The sequence below is a fragment of the Perissodus microlepis genome, chromosome 2, assembly GCF_051167445.1.
Source record: "Perissodus microlepis isolate ML-2025 ecotype Zambia chromosome 2, ASM5116744v1, whole genome shotgun sequence".
NCBI lineage: Eukaryota > Metazoa > Chordata > Actinopteri > Cichliformes > Cichlidae > Perissodus > Perissodus microlepis.
The window spans coordinates 11,947,432-11,973,525 of NC_140462.1; the positions used below are offsets into that span (position 1 = coordinate 11,947,432).

General features: G+C 40.9%; 2 protein-coding genes and 2 pseudogenes across 27 annotated transcripts in view; all 4 read left to right on the forward strand.

Annotated features, from left to right (window-relative positions):
- LOC146392385 (protocadherin gamma-C5-like) overlaps nucleotides 1–26,094 on the forward strand; it is a 308,150-nt gene that overhangs the window by 100,175 nt on the left and 181,881 nt on the right. Inside the window, exon 1 of one of the 26 annotated variants that reach the window (XM_084946824.1) lies at nucleotides 207–2,733. The exons of 24 other annotated variants lie outside the window; for them this stretch is intronic. In XM_084946824.1, the coding sequence (XP_084802950.1) occupies nucleotides 352–2,733 (2,382 nt within the window). In that variant the 5' untranslated portion in view covers nucleotides 207–351. Of the gene's footprint in view, nucleotides 1–206; nucleotides 2,734–26,094 lie in introns of those variants that run through there. One more of the 26 variants, XM_084946957.1, reaches the window with a different exon arrangement.
- LOC146392388 (protocadherin gamma-A7 pseudogene) lies at nucleotides 15,203–17,895 on the forward strand (annotated as a pseudogene).
- On the forward strand, nucleotides 18,937–21,896 carry LOC146392389 (protocadherin gamma-A2 pseudogene; annotated as a pseudogene).
- LOC146392390 (protocadherin beta-4-like) lies at nucleotides 21,949–25,973 on the forward strand. The gene has a single exon (XM_084947052.1). It carries the CDS (start codon nucleotides 22,479–22,481, stop codon nucleotides 24,969–24,971), a length of 2,493 nt encoding a protein of 830 aa, XP_084803178.1. The 5' UTR covers nucleotides 21,949–22,478; the 3' UTR covers nucleotides 24,972–25,973.

Sequence of the window (26,094 nt, forward strand, 5' to 3'; positions counted from 1 at the left end):
GGCTATTTTTTTAAACAAAACTCTATCTAATGCACACTGTAGGACTCCTTTCTCTCAATTTGAACGTCGCGGATAACTACATGCACAAATAAAGCAAATGAAATTTGTTGCCGTGTACTTACACTTACTATTTAGGTGTTTCTGCATAACCTAACTCACGGTGGCGCTAAACACCAACCCTATGAGTTTTTATTTCCTGTATTCATCGGTGTGGACGCGCATTCTTGTGCTTTTGTGACTAAATTAGGACGGCATCCTAAGAGACCTCCCGAGAATTGCAGTTGTCATTTGTGTTGTGGGGTTCAGCTTCTTTTTTTCGTTATTCTTCAGGATTTTAATAACTAATCGCGTATGATGGGTTCGAAAATATTTGGGTTTCATTCGCGTCGGTTTTCTTTCCTCCTTCTTTTGTTCCATGTCGCTCATGGAGACATGAGCTATTCTTTCCCAGAGGAAATGAAACGAGGATCCATTATTGGAAATATAGCCAAAGACCTCGGGATGAAAACGGGCGCGCTGTCCAGCAGGAGAGCCCGCATCGACACCGACGGAACCGACAAACGTTACTGTGACATAAACATGAATAACGGAGAGTTGATTGTTGCAGACAGGATTGACCGCGAGGGGCTTTGTGGAGAAAAGGCTTCTTGCATCCTAAAACACGAGCTTGTGCTGGGGAATCCGCTCGAGCTTCATCGTATCAGCCTTCACATTCAAGATATCAATGACAACGCACCACAATTCAATGAAGAACGGATTAATATAGAAATTCAAGAGTCGGCTGACAGAGGAGCTCGTTTTGTGATAGAAGAAGCGCACGATGCGGATGTGGGGCAAAATTCAGTGCAGCAGTACAACCTTAAAAAGAATGAAAATTTTATTTTGTCTGTAAATGGAAACACAATAGAGCTCGTTCTTGAAAAGGAACTTGATCGTGAAAAACAACAGGAAATGAATTTAATTCTCACAGCTTTGGATGGTGGATCTCCTCAGAGATCAGGTACATTAGTTATACACGTCACTGTGTTGGATGCTAATGATAACGCCCCAGTGTTCAGCCAAGCCGTTTATAAAGCCAGCCTGCCTGAAAACTCTCCTTTAGACACTGTAGTGATTACAGTAAGCGCAAGTGATGCAGATGAGGGAGTTAATGGAGATGTGACGTATGACTTTGGACATGTTACTGAAGAAGTGAAGAAGATATTTAGTATTGATCGTAAAGTAGGTGACATAAGAGTAATTGGTGCTGTTGACTATGAAACTACTACATCATTTGAAATACGCGTTAAAGCAAAAGATGGGCTGGGGCTGTCATCCTACGCTAAAGTAATAATTTCTATCACTGATGTGAATGACAACGCCCCTGTAGTTAATCTGAACTCGCTGACCAATCCGATACCAGAGAACACTCCACCTGGTACAGAGGTGGGCATCATTAACGTGCAGGACAGAGACTCTGAGAATAACCGACAGGTCCGCTGCTCCATCCAGCAGGGTGTCCCCTTTAAGTTGGTTCCTTCTATTAAAAACTATTATTCTCTGGTCACCACAGGACAACTGGACCGTGAACTAGTGTCTGATTACAACATTACAATCACTGCCACTGACGAGGGCTCCCCACCACTGTCCTCTTCTAAAAGTGTTCCGTTATCTGTAGCTGACATCAACGACAACCCACCTGTGTTTGAGGAACAGTCGTACAGCGCATATGTGAGTGAGAATAACAAACCGGGCTCCACTTTATGTTCCGTTAGTGCTCAAGACCCCGACTGGAGACAGAACGGTACAGTGGTTTATTCTCTGTTAGCTGGTGAGGTGAACGGTGCCCCGGTGTCCTCCTATCTGTCTGTGAACGGAGACACGGGTGTGATCCACGCTGTGAGGTCGTTTGATTATGAACAGTTCAGGAGTTTTAAAGTCCACGTGGTGGCCAGAGACAACGGCTCTCCTCCTCTCAGCAGCAACGTGACCGTGAGTGTGTTCATCTCAGATGTGAATGACAACTCTCCTCAGATCCTGTACCCCTCCCCAGAGGGCAACTCCTTCATGACCGAGCTGGTCCCCAAAGCTGCACACGGAGGCTCTCTGGTGTCCAAAGTGATCGCGGTGGACGCAGACTCCGGACAGAACGCCTGGCTGTCCTATCAAATAGTCAAATCCACTGATCCGGGACTTTTTACTATCGGTGTCCACAGCGGAGAGATCAGGACACAGCGGGACATTTCTGAATCTGACAGCATGAAACAGAACCTTGTAGTGGCAGTGAAAGATAACGGACAGCCCTCTCTGTCTGCCACCTGTTCCATGTATTTACTAATTTCTGATAACTTGGCTGAGGTGCCAGAACTGAAGGATCTGTCTCATAATGAGAGCAATTCCAAACTGACCTCTTATCTGATCATCGCGCTGGTGTCTGTGTCCACGTTTTTTCTGACCTTCATCATCATCATCCTGGGTTTGAGGTTTTGTCGCAGGAGAAAGCCCAGACTGTTGTTTGATGGAGCAGTTGCCATCCCCAGCGGTTATCTCCCTCCTAATTACGCAGATGTTGATGGCACAGGAACTTTACGCAGCACTTACAATTACGATGCATACCTGACCACAGGTTCAAGAACCAGTGACTTTAAGTTTGTGACATCATACAATGACGACACGCTGCCTGCTGACCAGACTCTGAAGAAAAGTCCATCAGACTTTGCTGATGTGTTTGGAGACCTGGACGGGTGCTCAGAGGTATGACTTAATATAGCAATAATTTAATCAATAGCTTTTATTTAAAATAAATAAATAAATAAACAAACAAAAAAGAAAATAAATAGTTAACATTGAAAATAATCGTTTTAAACCCTCGCATAATTTCCTTACCCAATAGTTAAATTTAAAGAAGATATTTTATGCAAAATGTATTTAGCATTCGGTTTCTATGCACACATTTGGCCAATCTTTTTTTTCTCTGTGTAGGAAAATGTTTGAAAACTGTTGCTTTTTTCTATCTCCTTGGTGCTACGTGGTTTCTTGGCTATGGTTTACTCGTATTTTTTTTATGTTATGTTGTTATTTTACTTTATTTTTCAGTTCATCTCATCATTATATTTTATTTTATGTTATTGTATTTATTTTTCATTTTCTTTTATTTCTTTTATTTTGTTTATTTTTAATTTATTAGGCTTTCAGCTGCACAAAAAAAAAAAAAAAATGTTACAGAACAGTGGTGTCGAACTCCAGGCCTCGAGGGCCGGTGTCCTGCAGGTTTTAGATATCACCCTGGGTCAACACACCTGAATCAAATGATTGGTTCATTACCAGGCCTCTAGAGAACTTCAACACATGTTGAGGAGGTCATTTAGCCTTTTAAATCAGCTGTGATGGATCAAAGACACATCCAAAATCTGCAGTGCACCGGCCCTCGAGTCCTGGAGTTTGACACCTGTGTTATAGAATAACACAAGTTAGTTACTGATGAAAATATGACAACTTCACAAAAATGTCTTGCCCAATTTAATTTAATTTAATTTAATTTAATTTAATTTAATTTAATTTAATTTAATTTAATTTAATTTAATTTAATTTAATTTACCGACTAAACCTGTACAGCGTGAAATGGCATTGTTGTAGTGTTATTTAGTTTGAGACTTCATAGCTGCATGATCATCCTATCCAGCTACTTTTGTGAGATTAGTTTATTTTGTATATATGCCTTTGTTTTATGCCCCATGCAGCCAAATTCTCTTTTGAAATATTTTAACACGTTATGAACCCTCATGTATCAAGCTGTCATATTTTTCACAGTGCAGAGAGGGAAAAAGCCCTTTGCCACTGCATTTCCCTCAGACTTGCCACCTTTTAATACTAGACTTCCCTGTTTATCTGAGATAAGCATGTAATAGCTACTGTTCTGTGATGTATGCATAATCACTTAGTCAGTTCTTTTCATATGTGGATATATTATTGTTAATCTGTAGCTAGAGTTGCAGTGCCATGGATATATTTATGTGTATGTTGCTGGATGGTGTTGCTGTTTCAGCAAGAGGAAGTAGAGTGATAGAGTGATTCATCTGTCTCTTAGTGTCATTACTTATGAAAATAAACTGGATTCTGGTAGCAGCTCCGTGGCAGCCACTAGAGGGATTAAGTTGAAGAAAGTAACGCCAAGCATGCGAGATCATCAATAACTTCTTCTGCTTTTCATTTCATGACTTTGTGTGTGTGTGTGTGTGTGTCTGTTTGTCTGTCTGTTTAAGTCCAAATGATTTGCCATAAATAACATTTTGTGTAGAAATAACTCCTTTCCCTGTCCTTTTGGGACAATGTGTTTAATAAATAGAGAATAAATTGAATGGTTGTAGGTCAGAACTACTTTGTCTATCAAAATACTAATCAATCACATAATCAATCGGGGCCCACATCAGATCCTGGATCCCATACTAGACTCTGTTACATAATATAAATGTTGCTTTAACTGTGTCCATATCGTGTTGTTTCAAATACAATGATCGTATTTGTCTTATTAGTAGTTATAGCAGTTAATGTTCAGCTCCCAACTTGAGCTCACTTTGGTTACGTGGTGCAAGGTGATATTACAGACAGCTGCAGTTATTCTCTCAGTCTCTTGGTGACGCTCTTTTATAAAGTCTGAGTCATGGATGCTCATGTCTACCTCTATCTGTGTCAGTGGAACTAGAGTATTGGGTTAGGACCGGCGGCTGTGTATGCATGCGCATTTCTCTTTTTATCGTGTGTGTATGAGGAGAGAAAAGGAGAGAGGCTGTATGTGGAGCTGTCTGAGAGAGGGAGTTAGAGAGAGGGGGAGAGAGAGATGAAAAAAGAGGTTAGAGAGAGAGAGAAATCCGAGCTGACAGCTTTCTTAATAGAGCATGATTAACTCAGCCAGAGAAGCAGGAAATCGTAGGATTGCAGTTGCATTTTCAGTTCGGTATTTGGATGTATGTTAACGACTTAGCTATAATGTCGACAGTGCATCCATTTCTGAAAGAATGTTTATTGATGATGCGTCGACTTCAGTTAAAGTGGTGGCTGCATTTTTCATTTCTTAGTCTCTTTTCCGCTGTTTCGTTTGGAGAAGTCCGTTATGTTCTTCCAGAAGAGATGCAGAGGAGCTCTGTGATTGGAAACGTTGCGCGGGATCTGGGGCTGGAGGTGAAAGAGCTTGATGCTCGTCGAGCCCGTGTTGTTGCAGAAGGAACAAGCCAGCTGTGTGAACTGGACACTGCGTCAGGCAATCTTTTGATCAGCCAACGGATAGACCGAGAGGAGCTCTGCGCACAAGCCACTGCCTGCATTTTACAGTATCAGCTTTTACTTGAACAGCCCCTTCAAGCATTCAGCATAGTTTTGGACATTACAGATATAAATGACAACAGCCCAGTGTTTCCTACGGGGGAGATAAAACTGGATTTAGTGGAATCCACAGTTCTGGGGAGGCGCTTTCCCTTAGAGAGCGCGTATGACCCCGATCTCGGCACGAATTCTGTCCGTGAATATACACTGAGCCAGAATGACAATTTTGCACTGGAAATGGGTAACCAGATGAACGGAAATGCTTATCCTGAGCTAGTTCTTAAAAAGGCATTGGACCGGGAGGCACAAGTTGAACATGTACTGAAAATCAATGGAATTGACGGGGGAAATCCGGCTAGATCAGGAACTGCTTCTATCCTTATCCGTGTTTTAGACGCCAATGATAATGTCCCAGTTTTTAGCCAGCGAGTTTTCAAAGCCTCTGTGCCAGAGAACTCAGCCATAGGGACTGTCATAACCACGCTACAGGCCACGGACCTGGATGAGGGGGTGTATGGGGAGATAACTTATTTCTTCAGTCATCTGTCTGACAAGTTGGGCGGTGTTATTGAAATTGACCCTTTAAGTGGAGAAGTTCGCGTATCAGGTGTCATTGACTATGAAGAAGCTAGCTCACACGAGCTAGATGTTCAGGCTAAAGATGGCGGTGGCCAGGCCTCACACTGTAAACTTATAATTGATGTGATTGACATGAACGACAATAAGCCCATGATAGAAATAAAGTCGGCCTCTTCTAACGTGGCTGAAGACTCCAAACCAGGGACTATGGTTGCTCTGATTAATATATATGATATGGACACTGGGAGCAGTGGGCGTGTCACCTGTACGATCTCAAAAAATGTTCTTTTTAAATTAGTATCGGAGGTCAAAAACTATTACATGCTAGTGACTGATGGAATATTGGACAGGGAAGTGCAACCAGAGTATAACCTCACAGTAACTGCCACTGATGCGGGCTCTCCCCCACTTACTAGTGTAAAAGTTATACCAATCGTGATTAGCGATATAAATGATAACCCCCCGACATTTATGCAAAGCGAGTACAATGCCAACATCTTGGAAAATCAACCCGTTGGCACGTTTGTCATTAAAGTCAAAGCGGAAGACGTTGACGACGGGTCTAACGCTAAAATCCAATACCAAATATCAAAGGACACAAACTCAGAAGTGTCATCTTTCTTAAGCATCAACTCAGACACGGGGGAGGTCTTTACCTCACGCATGTTTGACTACGAACAGTCAGTTTACTTCCAAATTAAAGTGACAGCTAGAGACGGCGGTGGGCCTTCACTTTCCACCACCTGCATTATAAATGTGTTTATTAAGGACCAAAATGACAACGCACCTGTGGTCTTATATCCTGTGCAAAGTAGCGGTTACATTGCTGAAGATTTGGTACCAGCTGAAGCGCCTAGAGGTTACCTGGTTACTAAGGTGGTGGCTGTGGACGCTGACTCAGGTCATAACGCATGGCTTTCTTACAGAATAATCAAAGCAACACGGCCTAACGTGTTTATGGTAGATCTGCATACAGGGGAAATCAGAACAACGAGAACATTCATAGAGGACGATGAACCAAAACATACTATTGTTGTATTAGTAACGGATAACGGGCTCGAATCTCTCTCTGCCACTGCGACAGTCAGCATAATGCTTGGTGATGGGCTCCCCGTTTTAAGCGAACTTTTAGAGTTTGCAGATGAGTCACAAGAGAGCGATAACTTAACGCTCTATTTGATAATCGCTCTTTCAACCGTGTCTTCTATGTTTATCCTTCTAATCAGCGGAGTGTTTTATTTTAAACTCTGTCGGCGTGGCTACGTTTACCGTTCAACCACAGCCAGTCTGCCCGTTTTCCCCACGACCTATTGCCCCTCTAGTTTTGCAGATTTTAGCCGTTGCGGCACCTTGCTGAATGATGAGCGATATGATTCCTTTATGACCACCGGGTCGTGGAGAGGCGATTTTCGTTTCGCATCAAATACAGACACCGACACTCTTAAGAAAAGAAGTGCAGCTTATCAGAAAAACACACTGAGGCGCCTCAGTGCAGACAGGGCCACGCTGAAGGTGAGGGCAGGTGCACCGCATCCCTGTTATGTGATCAAATGAGAGTGTGCCATAGCATGTTTTAAAATGTTGGATTTGAGATGGACCTTTTTAACAAAAATGTTGTAACTGGGGTTTCTTTAAAAACTAACTAAATAAATAATGCTTCTATATAATTACTTTAAATATACATGTAATGGTTCTCCGTGATCTAGTGGTTCTAAAAGATTTTGTCTTATATATGGGTGTATTTGTGCACGAATATGTTGTCTTTTATATATAACCTCAACTTCACCGCCACATTGACACATTGGACACAGGTAGCAGTCTCAAACTTATAGGTGTTGATCTTTTGACATATTATTAGACATAGTATCGCAGAAGTGTAACTAAAGTATGTATTGTATTTATTTATATTGCCTGTGACAGTTAAATGTAGCGTTTAGTAACTTTATAAATGTTCTGTCATTTTTTACATTTATTTTCTGTTTTTAATGTAAGAAAAAAATATTCTATGGTTGATCCCCTTTATCTTATCTGCACAAGTAACAGACACAACATAATATTTGTAATACCTTTCAGTGTGGAAAAACATATAACTGATTAAATACATTAGTTGAAATGTCTCATTTTCTGCATTCAAAATGCAGGGCAGACCGTTATGACTTCTTCATTCATCCCTATGTCTTCTGAGAGTGATATAGTTGAGGAGAAGTAGTCTTAGGTCTAAGTCTTTTGCTTTGTCTGTGGTATTTTTGTTTTTGCCTGAGTAAAAACATTATTTGCAATTGTAATTTTCCATATTCAGCCTGTTTTATTTTTCTCTTTGCTTTACTGTAGCCAACTTTTGTCATTGTTTTCATCCTTCATTTGCCCATCTATTATGTTAACCACTTATCCAGCTTGGGGTCTCGGGGCTTGAACCTATCAGCTGACATAGTCAAAGATGAGTACACCCCTGTGAGGTTGTCAGTATTTTTATTTATTTGGGGGGACCACAAAATTATTGTAACAGAGATCAAATAAAGCTTTGCACTATATACCTTTTATTGAACCATATGTCAACAGATTTTGTGCATTTGATGAAAAATAAACTTTTAGAAAAGCATCCGTTTTCCTTTTTGACTAATTTCCCCCCCATGAACAACAATAATAATAATAATAACAGAGCAGTTCCTGCTTATAGTGGTCACAAGTGAGGTGAAAGAAGAAAGAAAATTCCCTTTGTGTGTCACTAGAATAACTAGTTCCTGATTTGTTGCTTCTTAACTTCTGCTTTCAGGTAACCCGTTATAATTTTTTTTTAAATTTACTCCTCTAAATGGAAGTGGGTGACCGCTTGCACACTCTCAGAATTCATGAGAACATAGTCACATATTTTAAATTTAGCTTATGGGAGATTGCCTGCCTTTTTTGTGTGACTCTTTTTTTTCCTCCTGTGCCTTTGTCTACCAGATGTGCATTAGTCTATGTAAGAGCTTTATAGTTGCCTTTCATAGTTCTTGATTGCCTTTGGTAGACAGTATATCAAGTGCAGGAACTTGTAAAAGAAAGAAGTGGGGGATTTGGGCACAAGAGGGTAGACTGGACAAAATAATATTATTATATTCTTAAAAGTTAAATACAAATTTAATAATAAAATACATGTGGATAACTACATACTGTTATAGTTTAGACTTTAATTGGATGTATTTGAATGGTTTGGTAATTGTCTAGTGACAGTTATTTCTCAGTGTGAAAGATCATCAGTAGTCATCAGTGACCATATTATACCTGTTTTTTGATTATCACTCTGATCGCTTAAATGATATGGCCACTGCTGAACACATCAAAAGGAAACAAAGTAGTGTTAGTGGTGTTTTTCTTTCTCTCCCCCCCTCCCTTTTTTTTGTTATTAGACTCTACCCTGGCCTACTTAACATTAAGTTTAGGACATAAAACAGTAAACACACAACAGTAAAAGCAAATCATATTTATTCCTACATTAAAAAACCAAGTGTATATATATATATATATATGTGTGTGTGTGTGTGTGTGTGTGTGTGTGTGTTTAGCTGTAAGCTTTATTCAGGTCAGTAGTTAAAATCTTACACAACACCTAAACTGTGAAATGTGTGCATGTGTTTCTGTGTCGCATAAGGTGCCTGAGTGTGCCTACTCTTGCATACTACAGAGTGCCATGATGATGAAGCAAAGAGGTTTTGTCGTGAAAAGAATGCCCTCATGAATTCATGTGTGTTTCTGTTATAGCTCTAGGCCCATTTGTGCTCTTCCCCCTCCCCCTCCGCTTAGTAATAATTCAGCGGGATCTGAGGTCGTAAGGGGGTGGCTGTAGCTCAGGTGGGTCACCTACTCACCGGAAGGTAGGCGGTTCGATCCCAGGCTCCTCCAGTCTACATGCCAAATATCCTTGGGCAAGATATTAACCCCATGTTGCCCTCCTATGCATCCATCGGAGTGTGAATACGAGTGAATGTTAGATAGAAGCACTAAAAACCTTAGATAAAGTGCTTGTGTGAATGGGTATGATTGGGTGAATGCACAAGTTGTATAAAGCGCTTTGAGTGCTCAGTGAGAGGAGAAAAGCGCTATATAAGAACCAGTCCATTTACCATTTGTGCTCCTAATCAGTGTTGCCAACTTAGCGACTTTGTCGCTATATTTAGCGAGTTTTCAGACCCCTTAAAAAAAGATGTGAAAGCGCGTATCGCTTTTACTCTCAACAAGCAGCGGGTGCTGTAACGCAGTCAGTTCTTCTTTTACTCTTTTACTCTTATGCTGTTTTGTGGATCACAAGGTTTAAAACTACTTATAAACACACACATACAAAGTAACTCCACCAGAGTGCCTATTTCGGGTCACTTTTGCCGGTCCAAGCCTGGGTAAAGGAGCAGGGTTGGAATTGTGACATTAAAAAAAAACAATAATTGCTAAAAGAAATTTAATTTGTAGTTCTAAATAAACTCTAAATGCATTTAGGACGTTTTTTACTCACTTTATGTCTCTTCCACGATGTTATTTCTCTCTCCAACAACATAGGTTACAATTAGATTAGCATGACCAATTATGCAAATTAGGCGATGACGTCATTTAGCGACTTCTAGCGACTTTTAGGACAACCAATAGCGATTTTCCTTACTGAGGAGTTGGCAACACTGCTCCTAATTTCATCTGTGCTAGGAGTGGAGAAGTAACCAAGATGGCGACCCGGTGGTCTCCTGAACTTAAAGGTTTTCTTTTTATTTAGTGTATTTTTGTTTCACTTTTTCTCCGACATGCAGGAGCACAAATGCAGTACAGCAAAACTGAACTGCTTGAGGTTCTAAACCACAAAAACCTGCACACCTTCGCTGACAATGACTGGGACTCAATTCCCCCTGAGATCCGGAGGGTCACTGACTCCAATTCCACCGCTGAAGTGGCGTAGGCGACGGAGGCACAGGAAACAGAAGAGAGCGGGGCTGAGGGCTAGGCTACGTGCTAACCCACCCACTGGCTATTCTGAGCCTCTTCCTCACCAACTCACGGTCACTAAATAACAAGATGGATGAGCTACGACTGCGGATCACCTCACGCTGTTTGGATTATTGTGTTATGATCATCACAAAGACTTGGTTGGACTCTTTTACCCCAGACACTGCGATTGAGCTAGCAGGCCACGCTACATTCACAGCGGACAGGAACAAAGAGTAAGAAACCTGGAGGAGGTCTGCTAGTGTTTGTAAACAATAACTGGTGCACCAGCAACACAGTTAAAGTCGTCCACTGCTGCCCGGACATAGAATACATGATGGTGCAGTGCAGACCCTTCTACTTGCCGAGAGAGCTCACAGCGATCACAATAATAGCAGTTTATGTGCCGCTGCAAGCTAATGCTAAGTCAGCCATGGAGCTACTCGGGCGCTCCAATAATAAACAGCTTACAAAGCACCCGGACTGCGCTGTGGTCGTGGCAGAAGATTTTAACCACGCAAACCTGAAATCTGTCCTGCCTGGATTCTTTAAAAACGTGAGCTTTCCGATGAGGGAAAACAACACACTAGACCAGGTCAATGGCAACATCCCAGATGCCAACAAAGAAACCCGACTGCCTCATCTCGGACTCTCTGACCATCTCTCTCTATCCCCGATCCCTGCTTATAGACCTCTAATTCAAAGGTAAAAAAACATCGGTACAAGCAGTACGAGTGTGGACCGCGGAAGCCACCACGGCCCTACAAGACTATTTTTGATAACACGAATTGGAGTGTATTTGCAGAAGGATCAGACTTTGAGGGCCACACATCTGCCGTACTCTCATACATACACTTCTGTACTGAGAGTGTAACAACAACAAAGACTATTAATGTGTTCCCGAACCAGAAGCCATGGCTCAACAGTGAGGTGAGAGCCCTACTAAGAGCACGTGACAGCGCCTTCAAATCAGGAGACCAACAAGTCTACAAAGAGGCATGCCAATCTCTGCTTAAAGGCATAAAAGAAGCCAAGTGCAAATACAAACCGCGCATCGAGGAACACTTTAACACAACAATGATGATTCAGCCTACGGAGAGGAGGTTCAGCATCTGAAGCAATGGTGTGACGACAACAACCTGCATCTGAACACAGCCAAGACCAAGGAGATGGTAATCGACTTCAGAAGAACAAAGTGATCTGAGCACTCTACCCTCTACATTGATGGGGAGGAGGTAGAAAGGGTAGAAAGCTTTAAGTTCCTTGGAGTCCACATCTTGGCCGACCTTACCTGGTCCACAAACATCTCCCACCAGGTAGGGAAAGCACAACAAAGGCTGTACTTCCTCAGGAAACTACATCAGGCCCAATTACCCCAAAGACTGCTAGTAAACTTCTACCGCTCCACCATCGAGAGCCTTCTGACCTACTGCTGCACACTCTGGTTCAACTGCTGCACCGCGGAGGACAAGAGGAAACTGCAGCGGGTGGTGAGGACAGCAGAGCGGGCAATCGGCACTTCACTAACTCCCCTCAGAGACATCTATACTGGCAGACTTCAGCAGAAAGCCAGTATCATCATCAAAGACCCCTCGCACCCTGGACACTCACTTTTTTCCCCCCTTCCCTCTGGTAAACGCTACAGGTCCATCAGGTCAAAGACAAACAGACTCAACAGAAGTTTTTACCTACAGGCTGTCAAACATGCCCTACCTCCACCCTAATTGGAGGATAACTGCACTGGCAACACTCATGGACATTACACCTTATTTATAAACCATATTTGTATTTATACTTCAATGCAACCAACACCCCTACCTCTTTATTATAACCTTATTTAGTATAGTTGCAACAGCACCCCCCCCCCCCCCCCCCCCCCCATACACACACACACACTCACACTCAATGTGCAATATCACTGATCGCACTGCACCTCTCAATGCACCTGCTCCTCAGATGGCATGTATGTGTATTTATATATATGTAAGCGTGTATGTGGAAATATGTGTGTGTTTGTATGTACACATGCATATATGTATATATACATGTATGTATGTATGTATGTGCGTGTATGTTTGTATGGGTGTATCCGCATGTTTGCAGGTGCATGTATAACTTGTACATATCTTTCTTGTGCAAATGTAAATTTGTCTGTTATTGTGTAAATACTTATGCTGTTGTGTACTTCACACACACAGAGAAATGCCAAACTGCCTTTCATTGTTCTTGTAACAGTGACAATAAAAAGCTATTCTATTCTCTTCTAAATGCAGCGCATATTTTTTTGTTTAATTCTATCTAGGTCACAAGAACATTGTTCAAAGCTCTGTTTCAGCAGTGCTGCTGTAAGATAGGAAAGAATTTCCAGTTTACATAAGGGCTTACTTTAAATATTGAAAGTCTCACTAAGATTCAGTGATTCTAAAAACTGAGGGTAATCTTGTTTTGTCTTGCTTTGGCTTCCAGAATCATCTTGTCCAGAGGGTACATCAACGTTTTAGTTGATTAGTTTTTGTTTGTTTGTTTTTTCACCAGGTTCTTAAATCATGACCTTCTTAAATGTTATCACATACTGTCACTAAAATATCTCGATTTTGCACCAAATCCTTAGTGTTTTATGTGATAAATTGTCACAGATTTTCTTTTTTTTTTGTGCACAGTAGTTGCACAACAGTGTTCTAAACATGAGGAGGAACAATCAGTGCAATTAAATTCTCAAACACTAGATTATTAAATCTAAAATATTTTGGTCTGGGTAAAATCCTGCTTTAAAAACTCAAAAGATCAAATTATGGTATTCCATTGTATCAGTATTGCACTCGCAGTGTGTAAAACCAATAAATATGCATGAATTCTATTTTATTTTATTTTATTGCTGTTGTTCTTCAGGATACATACTAACTACTGTCTTTTTTTCTTCTTTCTTTTCTTGGTGCATGTCCTGGATGAATCTTCCACTTCAATCTAATAGGTAAGATTATTTTGATTTCCCCTTTTCCCTGAAATCTCACCCCAAACATTGTAATCTTTATCATTGTAATATACAGCCACAATTAATATGAAATTCACAGTTCCCTTTACACAGTACATGATAGTATTTCACCACAACCCATGATCTACATTGACACTAGATATGAAATGTTATGAGTGTTTATACAACAAATATCCCCAGAAATGTTTCATTGAAAGTCATATTGGTGCAGGACTGAGACTGCAGGTAGCAGTCTTGAAACACAGCAGCAACATTACTCTAGTTTGTGTGCGTTGTGTAGTTCTACCCTAGGCTTTATGCTACATGAATATTAATGTGAATATTTCTGGCTTCTGCTGTGGAGTCTTTGCCTAAATAATGCTCAATCATGGTGCACAAAATATTTTGCTCTTCAGCAGGATGCTAATATGTGTGAGGAGGGAAAGATGCAAGAAAGTATCAAAACCTATCAAATTTATCAATTCCTTTCAGCTCTACAAAAAAGAAAACAAACCAAAAAAAACAAAAAACATACTGCTCTGAAATGTGTCATTATTTTTTCATGCCTCTGGATGAGTGTAGCAGTACTTTCAATGTTGATTCCACTGCTCAAATCTAGGTCATTGGACTCATCAGTTAGATTAGATCAGATTATCTATCCGTCTATCTATCCACTCATTCTCTACTGTATCTTTGTATACATTTGTTCATTTATCTATGTAACCATCTGTCAGCCTGCCTCTCTGTCTGCAGATATGCAGCTCAGTATGGTTTTACACAGAATCTGTGTGTTTGTCCACACTTCAGTCTCACCATAATGTTTGTCAAATGAATTCGCTCAATCTCTTATAATTTTTAGTCTGCTGGATATATTGTATCAGAAAACTTTGTCGTTGCTGTCAGCCCACTCCATTCACGGCAAATTTTGGACCTACTTAGGTGGTCATAAGATGACTTGTAAACAGAGATGATAATAAAACAGACAGTATATTAATCACCTGTTATGGAAAAAATATGCTTAATTTATTTAACTTATTCGTTTATCTTTTGACTTGTCTATGCTTATCGAGATTTTGCTTTCTTTTGCATGAATAAAGGTTGGGTGTCGCTAAAAAACAATGTATGCAGTAGTCAGGAAAGGCTAAACAGTGGAACATCAGTGCTCAGACACCTGCCGTTTTAATTCATCACTGCTGGTGGTGCTGTTGCCTAAGCAGACTTGTGCAATGCGTATTAAAGACACAAAGTCACCACCCGTCTTTAAAGGAAATAGGTGATGGTTATTAAGCTGTCGTGGCTTTGGGTAAATTTAAAAGAAGACTGTACACACTGCAAAGCCTCTATGATAAATAGCTGGAGCTTTCTGTACCGATGACTGTGTTGTTTTGGACCTGATGTTACTGGGAAGAAATGGATAATATGAAGCACAACGGTACCCTGCGTCAGTGGAACGTCTCCATTTTGCTTTTCTTTGTGGTTGCTGCGGTCAATGGACAAATCCGCTATTCTATACCAGAAGAGATGAGGAAAGGACTCTTTGTCGGAGACATTGCAAAAGACCTGGGCTTGGATGTCAGACGGTTGGTATCTGGTCGAGCTCGACTGGTAATTGAAGATGATAATCAATATGTCGTGCTGAACCAGAACAAAGGCCATATCGTTGTCAATGAAAGAATTGACAGAGAAAGATTATGCGCTAAGAAATCTCCGTGCAGCTTTAGTCTGGAAATTGTTCTTGAAGAGCCACTCGAATTGTTTTCCATTACTATCGAAATACAAGATATAAATGATCATGCTCCCGTTTTCCCAAAAAAAGAAATTAATTTAGAAATTAGCGAATCGACGCCGACTGGGACTGTGTTTTTGCTTGATAGTGCAGCTGATCCTGACGTAGGGACAAACTCACTGCAGAGTTATTCTTTAAAAGTAAACGAACATTTTGTTCTCAAACAACATACTCGAGCAGATGGGAGTAAATATGCCGAAATGGTGCTTCAGAGTGGTTTGGATCGCGAGAAGCAAAGCAAACATGCGCTCATATTAACGGCTGTCGATGGTGGGGAGCCGCAGATGTCCGGAACGGTAAAAATACACATATCTGTGCTGGATGCAAATGACAACTCGCCTGTTTTTACACAGTCCATATACAAAGCCTCTGTATTGGAAAATGCTTTACGAGGCACAATTATTGCCACAGTCAGTGCAGTAGACGCTGACCAAGGTTACAATGGTAACGTTACATATTCATTCACACACCTAGAAGATGGTTCCGCTTGTCCTTTTGAAATAAATTCCAACACGGGTGCGATTAAACTCGTCGGGGATATCGATTATGAGGCTTCTCCAAATTACGAGATAAACCTCCAAGCAAAAGATCCATGGGGTGTCACAGGAGCCAGCAAGTTAGTGATCGAAATAGTAGATGAAAATGATAACAGTCCAGTAATCACAATGGCTTCATATTCGGGGAAGATTTCAGAAGATTCTCCTCCTGGCACAGTTGTGGCGTTAATTAGTGTCCAAGATAAAGATTCTGGGAAAAACGGACAGGTGTATTTAACTATAGATGAACATCTGCCTTTCAAAATTAAATCTTCTCTCAGAAACTATTATACATTAATCACTGCGCAAACTCTCGACCGAGAGAAGCTTCCCACGTACAACATTACTCTCACTGCCACTGATGAGGGCTTCCCAGTATTATCGAACAAGAAATCTGTCTATTTAGAAGTTAGCGATATTAATGACAACGCTCCAGTTTTTAGTCAAAGTCTTTACAGCGCTCAGGTAACGGAAAACAATTCTCCAGGTGTCCCTCTGTTGCAGATTCGTGCTACTGATTTGGACCAGGGCCAGAATGCACGTATATCATATTTTCTTTTTGAAGACGAGCTGAATGGGAATCCGGTATCCGCATATTTCTCCATTAATACAGAAAGTGGAGTCATTCAGTCTCTGCGTTCACTGGACTATGAACAAGTCAAAGAGTATAAAATACGAGTTAAAGCACAAGATGGTGGGTCACCCCCACAGAGTAGTAACACATCAGTTATTGTACATGTACAGGACCAGAATGACAACCCTCCTCAGGTTCTGTACCCAGTCCAGACTGGTGGCTCTCTGGTGGCTGAAATGGTGCCTCGTTCAGCAGATGTGGGCTATCTGGTGACTAAAGTGGTGGCTGTTGATGTGGACTCTGGACAGAATGCCTGGCTCTGCTATAAACTGCAGAAAGCCACAGACAGGGCGCTGTTTGAAGTGGGCTTACAGAATGGAGAAATCAGAACTATCCGCCAAGTCACTGATAAAGATGCTGTCAAGCAAAGACTGACTGTTATAGTGGAGGACAACGGGCAGCCCTCTCGTTCAGCTACAGTCATTGTTAACGTGGCGGTGGCGGACAGCTTCCCTGAAGTGCTTTCGGAGTTCACTGAATTGACACACGACAAGGAGTACAATGACAACCTGACTTTTTACTTAGTCTTGGCTCTGGCTGTAGTTTCCTTCCTCTTCATCACGTGTTTAGTGGTTATTATATCAGTCAAAATCTACAGGTGGAGACAGTCTCGCATCCTGTATCACTCCAACCTGCCTGTCATTCCATATTATCCACCACGTTACTCAGACACTTTGGGGACAGGGACTCTGCCACATGTGTACAATTACGAGGTGTGCAGGACGACTGACTCCAGAAAGAGTGACTGTAAGTTCGGCAGAGCTGGTAGTCAGAACGTGCTGATAATGGACCCCAGTTCTACAGGAACGATGCAGCGGATACAGAGTGAAAAGAGCATTCTGGATGAACCAGACTCTCCTCTAGAGGTTTGTTTATGTTTTACATTTGGGCGCTTGTGTGTCAGTAATCTAGCATTGCTAATAAATAGTTTTAAACTACACTTTTGCTTTAACAGTCATGAAGAGAATTTCTTCTATCATTCTGTCTGTAAACAATATCTGTCTGTAAAACAAAGTGTAACAATAGCTCCTCATTTGAAGATGGTTATACAATTTCACCGACTCTACTCAAGACAAAGTAAATACACTGACAAAAACGTTATCTTTGTGTTATACATGATCAGCAAACAGCGAATAGCCAAATAAGTGCAATAACTCAGACCTTGGTTAGTATGGATGACGCTGGAAACTTTGTAGGATACAGTGCAAGCATCACGTCTTCGGTTGATTATATTGGCTTGTGTGAACACTATATATATATGTTTTCATCAAATGACAATGTTTGTTTTTATGCAGGATTAATATAATTACGTCTAAATACTGTAGTAGTTACATTCTGAAATGGAAACGGCTCCACTGTCCTGTCACTGTCCTTGGTGCTGAAGTGCTTTGCTCTGAGATGCAGTCGTCATTATTATCGTTGAGATTTCTAAGACTTTGAAGAGGCCATTCATTTAGGATCCACTTGTATGTTGTATTTATAATGCAGTTAATTATATAAATAATAACAAATAAATAAATAAATAATAAAAAACGACAACCCATAACTCCAGATTCATTTAATAGCAAGCAAGTTTTGCTTTATTATCATTCGTTGTTCTTTAAAATTTGCAGGTCACCAGCAATGTGTATTTTTTATGTCATAAGGGGACATGTGACAGTAACTTTGAAATCCGCGGTTATCAAAAAATGTTTTAAAAAGAAAAAGAAAGAGAAAAAGAGAAGAAAGTGCCAGTGGTCTTTTTGCTTTGTGTCACACACTTTTTGCTTTTTTCCAGTTGAATTAATCTTTTTCTAACAGTGAAAGTCAGTATTTTCTGCATTCTTTAATTCACTTAACAGACGTACGTGCCTTCAAAGTGAAATCATTACGTTATTTCTACAGAGATAGTGTGCAGAGTGATGAACGTGGTCATTGGCTTTTCTAGTTTCATATTATACCCTCTAAGTGACGCTGTTGCCTGGTAAATCTATTCTGCCATGCATTTCGAGACAGGGCTGTTTCCTCCCCCATCACTGCGTTTTGTAACGGCAGATGATCTGCTTTTCATAGGAGCTGGATCAAATAGAATACACACCTGCTTTTTTATTTAACGTCATATATCGACCTAGGGTGTGTGAGTCTTCCTCTCTAAGTTAAAGCCCTCGATCCATTGCTCGGTTTTGGTTTTTAAGTCCTGTTTTCAAAAATGGCATTTGGAGTAGAACATCGAGACCGAGTTGTAAGATGGCGAATGCGACTTACAGCCAGCCTGTTTGTTTTTCACGTCCTTTTTCTTTATCGAGCGGAGGCACAGATCCGATATTCGATCCCAGAGGAGCTGAAAACGGGGTCCCTTGTTGGAAATGTGGCACAAGATCTTGGCTTGGATCTAAAAAGGCTTCGTTCTGGACGAGCCCGTATCGTTACGGGAGAAAGCACTCAGTACACAGAGCTGAAAACAGACAAAGGGACTTTAGTTGTGAATGAGAGAATAGACCGAGAGCAGCTTTGTGGGGATTTGACTCCATGTAGCTTTACCTTTGAGATTTTATTGGAAAAACCGATGGAGCTGCACCCTGTGACGATAGAGGTATTGGATGTAAATGATAACGCTCCCACTTTTCAGAACAGTCACTTGGAATTTGAAATAAGCGAATCTGCTGCGCTCGGTTCCCGTTTTGTGCTGGAGAGTGCGGAGGACGCTGATGTTGGGCAAAACAGTCTGCAGAACTACATTTTAACTCCCACAGACAATTTTGTGTTGAAACAATATGTTAATCCGGATGGAAGTAAATATGCTGAAATGATGCTTCAGAAGCCTTTAGACAGAGAGGTACAGCCACGCCTATCTTTAAAACTGTTGGCCGTTGATGGTGGAAATCCACAGAAATCTGGGACAGTAAATATAGAGGTAAACGTATTAGATGTGAATGACAATGCTCCGGTGTTTAATCAATCCTTATATAAGGCCGCGGTGATTGAAAATGCCCCAAAAGGCACGCATGTTGTTACAGTGAATGCGAGCGACATTGATACCGATTCAAATGGAAAAGTGGTATATTACTTTTCAAAATCAAAGGCAGGGATAGCTGATTTATTCGATATAGATGAAGCTACTGGTCGAATATATGTGGCAAAGGAAATCGACTTTGAAATGGACAAAAAGATTGAGTTCAGGGTTGAAGCGAAAGATCAAGGGGGACTGACAGATTCTAGTAAAGTTGAAATTGAGGTCTTGGATATAAACGATAATGCACCGGTCATTAACGTGATGTCATTCACTAGTCCTGTGTCAGAAGACTCAGCTCCGGGTACCACTCTTGGCATTATTAACGTGAAAGATCTTGATTCGGGTGAAAACGGACAGGTAAGGTGCACGATCGAAGGCAGTGTTCCTTTTAAAATTAAATCCAATGTGAGAAATTATTATACACTGATAACTGATGCTGCCTTAGATCGTGAAAGTTTGTCAGAATTTAACATCACCGTTATTGCCTCAGACGCGGGCTCCCCTCCGCTGTCAACCAGAAAAACTTTTAATCTAAAGGTGTCAGATGTTAATGACAATTCCCCAAAATTTCCTCGAAATTTTTACAGGGCTTGGATTGTGGAAAATAACTCTCCTGGTCTTTCTATCATGACTGTTAATGCTAAAGACCCCGATGAAAACCAAAACGCCCGCGTTTCCTACATTTTGGAAGAATGTGAGATTAATGGGTCTCCAGTATCTGAATACGTTTCTGTTAATGCAGAAAGCGGAGTGGTGCATGCAGTGCGTTCGTTTGACTATGAGCAAATCAAACAACTGTTATTCATTGTAAAAGCGCAGGATGGAGGCTCTCCTCCACTCAGCAGCAATGTGACTGTGAAAATAATGATCCAAGACCAGAATGACAACCCCCCACAGGTTCTGTACCCAGTCCAAACTGGTGGCTCTCTGATGGCTGAAATGGTGCCTCGTTCAGCAGATGTGGGCTATCTGGTGACTAAAGTGGTGGCTGTTGATGTGGACTCTGGACAGAATGCCTGGCTCTCCTATAAACTGCAGAAAGCCACAGACAGGGCGCTGTTTGAAGTGGGCTTACAGAATGGAGAAATCAGAACTATCCGCCAAGTCACTGATAAAGATGCTGTCAAACAAAGACTGACTGTTGTAGTGGAGGACAACGGACAGCCCTCTCGTTCAGCTACAGTTATTGTTAACGTGGCGGTGGCGGACAGCTTCCCTGAAATGTTGTCGGAGTTCACTGAGTTGACCCACGACAAGGAGTACAATGACAACCTGACTTTTTACTTAGTCTTGGCTCTGGCTGTAGTTTCCTTCCTCTTCATCACGTGTTTAGTGGTTATTATATCAGTCAAAATCTACAGGTGGAGACAGTCTCGCATACTGTATCACTCCAACCTGCCTGTCATTCCATATTATCCACCACGTTACTCAGACACTTTGGGGACAAGGACTCTCCCCCATGTGTACAATTACGAGGTGTGCAGGACGACTGACTCCAGAAAGAGTGACTGTAAGTTCGGCAGAACTGGTAGTCAGAACGTGCTGATAATGGACCCCAGTTCTACAGGAACGATGCAGCGGATACAGAGTGAAAAGAGCATCCTGGATGAACCAGACTCTCCTCTGGAGGTTTGTCATTTCATATAGACACATTTGTTCTTTATCCTTTATGTAATTGCTTCGATGAAATAGCTTCTCAATGTTGCAAAATTTCCAGCAACAAGAACAGAGTCTTAGTTTACATTAGCAGTCAGGTAATTCTAGGTTACCACAATTGACACATTCTCCACACATCCTCCAGAATAATCAGTGGTAGAGGCCAATATTTTTCTTTTAATATAAATAAATGGGTTTTAATGTTCTAAACATGTCTTTGCAGTTTCTTCTGACATTTTGTTTAATGATATTATTTGGTTTCCACAACATTCTAAAGAACGAGACTACCCTGAAAGTTTAGTAAAAAACATTTTAATGTTAAGCAGAGCAATCATTCACGCATATCTTAATAGCATTCTTATGTTATGTCTTTCCCATGAAAACATTTCATGACAAGACAGTTGCGTGCCAAAATATTTTCTAGTGATTCTAAATTAGTCATTATAAGATCCTGAGGACACATGAATTATTTTAGCAACTGATATATAGATTTATACATGTATATATTCCTTAAAAGTAATACTTCCATTTTCTTTCACTTTTTTCCTTTTTTTTTTATTTTTATTTTTTTATTTTTGTTGCAACGGTTTCTTCTGTTTACCGGGTTTAGAAATTACTTGAATGATAATCTCTCATTATTCTAGTGGGTCCATTTTAACTGTATCTCCTCACAAAATTCGTTACGACATACATGCTGAAGTGAAAATATTTTATTGAACATGGTGTTTTGATATCATTTCATATTGATTTCCACGCAAGATAAAATATGTTGATGTTGGGTTTGGGGTGTTGCTTCTGAAATTCAGGAATCATATGACTTCCACGTTTTATACTCTAAGGGACGCTGTTGGCCAGTTAAATATTTTCGGTCTTTCGTTGTCATCCAGTCCATCCCTTCAGTGATCATACATTGAGGGAAGCTCATTGTCTTTTGTCAAGATTTCGTTTGAACGAGGACTCACAACCTTATAAAGGTTGTAGACAATTGTAAATGTATCTTCAGGGATGATAGACTAGGACATTATTTAAACTGCCTGAACGGAAAAATCGTTCGTTCTCTATATATATATTCTGTCTGAGTGATGGCGACTTTAACATGCCTGAGTTTCGTCTCCGAATGGCGATCACTTTGTGGAGTACGACGTCACATGGGATTTCTTCTGTTGCTGCTTCTTGCTGTTAACATGGTAGGTGGTCAGATTCGGTATTCTATACCTGAGGAGATGAAGACAGGCTCTGTTATCGGTAATGTGGCGCAGGATCTTGGCTTGGATCTGAAAAGGCTCCGCTCAGGGCGGGCCCGTATCGTGACCGGAGAAAACGTTCACTACACCGAGCTGCAGACAGACAAAGGGATTCTGGTCGTGAATGAGAGAATAGACCGAGAGCAGCTTTGTGGGGACGTAACGCCGTGTAGTTTCAGCTTTGAGATGATTTTAGAAAATCCGATTGAACTACATAGAATAACTGTCGAGGTTTTGGATATAAATGATCACGCACCTGTCTTCCCAAACAAAGATAAACCCATCAATTTTGAAATAAGCGAATCAGCTGCAGTTGGAGTACGTTTCCCTCTGCAGAGCGCGCAGGATCTAGATGTAAGCGGAAACGCACTGCAAAATTATATTCTGTCCCCAAACGACAATTTTATATTAAAACAACATTCAAATCCAGATGGAAGAAAATATGTTGAAATGGTGCTCCAGAAACCTTTAGACAGAGAGCGACACCCGCATTTCTCTTTGAAATTAATCGCAGTTGATGGAGGAACACCGCAGAGATCTGGTACAGTAAATATAGATGTGACTGTGTTAGACGCCAACGACAATATTCCAGTTTTTAATCAATCAGTGTACAAAGCAGCTGTGTTGGAAAACACGAAAACGGGGACTAGTATCATTACAGTAAATGCCACAGACGCAGATAGTGGATCATATGGACACATTACATACAGTTTGTCCGAAATGAAAGAAAGTGCAGCGGACATTTTTAGAATTAATGAAAACACCGGAATAATTTACGTGTCTGGTCAGATTGACTACGAGAAAGACAAAAAATACGAGTTGAGGGTAGAGGCAAAGGATCACGGTGGACTAACTGGGACAAGTAAAGTTATATTTGATGTTATTGATGTTAATGATAATGCTCCTATTATAAATGTATTGTCATTTTCTAGTCCCCTGTCCGAGGATGCCCGACCTGGTACAACCATAGCCGTTTTAAATATAAAAGACGCAGATTCTGAGAGAAATGGGCAAATTAAATGTTCGATTGATGGTAAACTTCCCTTTAAAATTGAAACATCTCTGACCAACTATTACAATTTGGTCTCAGATCAACACTTTGACAGAGAATCCATCTCAGAATATAACATAACAATTACAGCCACCGATTTTGGGTCTCCCCCTCTGTCTAGTTCAACAAAATTGCATCTAAAAATCTCTGACGTCAACGACAACGCACCATTATTTGCTAAAAACAGCTATACTGCTTATATCACAGAGAATAACTCTCCTGGATTTTCCATATTTACTGTGAGTGCGCGGGACTCTGATTGGAATCAAAACGCTAGAATCTCATATCTTTTAGAGGACACACAGGTCAGTGGGAGTCCAGTTTCTACTTATGTGTCTTTAAACAGTGAAGCTGGAGTTCTTAGTGCGGTTCGCACCTTTGATTATGAGCAAATCAAACACCTTGCGTTAGTAATTAAAGCGCAAGATGGAGGCTCTCCTCCACTCAGCAGCAATGTGACTGTGAAAATAATGATCCAAGACCAGAACGACAACCCCCCTCAGGTTCTATACCCAGTCCAAACTGGTGGCTCTCTGGTGGCTGAAATGGTTCCTCGTTCAGCAGATGTGGGCTATCTGGTGACTAAAGTGGTGGCTGTTGATGTGGACTCTGGACAGAATGCTTGGCTCTCCTATAAACTGCAGAAAGCCACAGACAGGGCGCTGTTTGAAGTGGGCTTACAGAATGGAGAAATTAGAACTATCCGCCAAGTCACTGATAAAGATGCTGTCAAACAAAGACTGACTGTTATAGTGGAGGACAACGGACAGCCCTCTCATTCAGCTACAGTCATTGTTAACGTGGCGGTGGCGGACAGCTTCCCTGAAGTGCTGTCGGAGTTCACTGAGTTGACACACGACAAGGAGTACAATGACAACCTGACTTTTTACTTAGTCTTGGCTCTGGCTGTAGTTTCCTTCCTCTTCATCACGTGTTTAGTGGTTATTATATCAGTCAAAATCTACAGGTGGAGACAGTCTCGCATCCTGTATCACTCCAACCTGCCTGTCATTCCATATTATCCACCACGTTATTCAGACACTTTGGGCACAGGGACTCTGCCACACGTGTACAATTACGAGGTGTGCAGGACGACTGACTCCAGAAAGAGTGACTGTAAGTTCGGCAGAGCTGGTAGTCAGAACGTGCTGATAATGGACCCCAGCTCTACAGGAACGATGCAGCGGATACAGAGTGAAAAGAGCATCCTGGATGAACCAGACTCTCCTCTAGAGGTCAGTCAAAGAATATTTCTGTATTTATTCTCCTTCTTTGTTTGATTGCTCTGATGAAAAGCTTAGCAGCATTACATATTTCTCAGCACCAAGGACAGCGTCTCAGTTTTCCTCTGCATAACGGTAGGCCTACAAAGCTTCTGTAAAAGGTCTTACATAGTTAATTTTTAAAAGAAAGTTCTCCCTAAAAGTCCCTAATAGTTTCCAGTATTTCATATACTGAAGCTGTGCTGGAGAAAAGATTAATGATCATACTCCTAGTGTTTGTGCAATGTTTTGTGCTTGCTTATTGCATCCCCATAAGACGATAAAGAAGACATTGTCAAAGTAAAATACTAAAAAGAAGCAGAAATAAGTCAGCCACGTATTTCTGAAGAGCAACGTTATTTTTCTGAAGCTTTCAAAGAAACAAAATAAAATGTTTTCTGTTACTCATCTCTACTTGCTTAACCTGTTTAATTATGCTGATATTGTTTTTACTCTTTCTAAGAATTTGAAGGCAGGGAATTATTTTAGTTTCTGGTTATCATGATCTTTCGACTGGTGTATCTATATTTCTTTTCTGAGAGTAGCAGTTCTATTCGAGTGATTTTGTTCCCCTGGTTCTCGGCACTGTTGTTCAGCTGGTAGATAATGTAATTAAAACTTCTCTTGTTTGTGGTAGATCGTTCTCAATTTAACTTTTCCACTCACTATTAGTTGTATACACTCTTCAGTGAAAAATTATTTTATTAATGAAAGTAATTTCATATTGATCCCCACGGCTTAGATCGTTGTCACAAAGATTCAAGTCTCGTGTGATTTCTACCTTTTAGACTCTAAGGGACGCTGTTGGCCGCTGAAATATTTTCTCTGTTATGTTGTCATTCAGTCCATCCTCTCAGAAATCACACGGTGAGGACGGCTATCTGTGTTTTGCCGAGGGTTCATGTGAACGAAGTCTCACAGATTTCCGTTTAACGCTTGAGAACAATTTTATAAGCCAACCAGCTGCTGGTATACTAGGGTCTTTTTGTTACTGCCTAAAGAGACAAATTTTTCTTTCTTTGTATCTTTTTTGTCTGAGTAATGGCGACTGTAAGACGTCTACATTACATATCACCAGGATGGCGATCATTTTGTGGAGTACGACGTCGCATAGGATCGCTCCTGTTGCTGCTTCTTGCGG

Bases quoted from the DNA above. Each gene is read 5' to 3' on its own strand.
- LOC146392390 (XM_084947052.1), top strand. From the start codon at position 22,479: ATGGCGACTTTAACATGCCTGAGTTTCGTCTCCGAATGGCGATCACTT.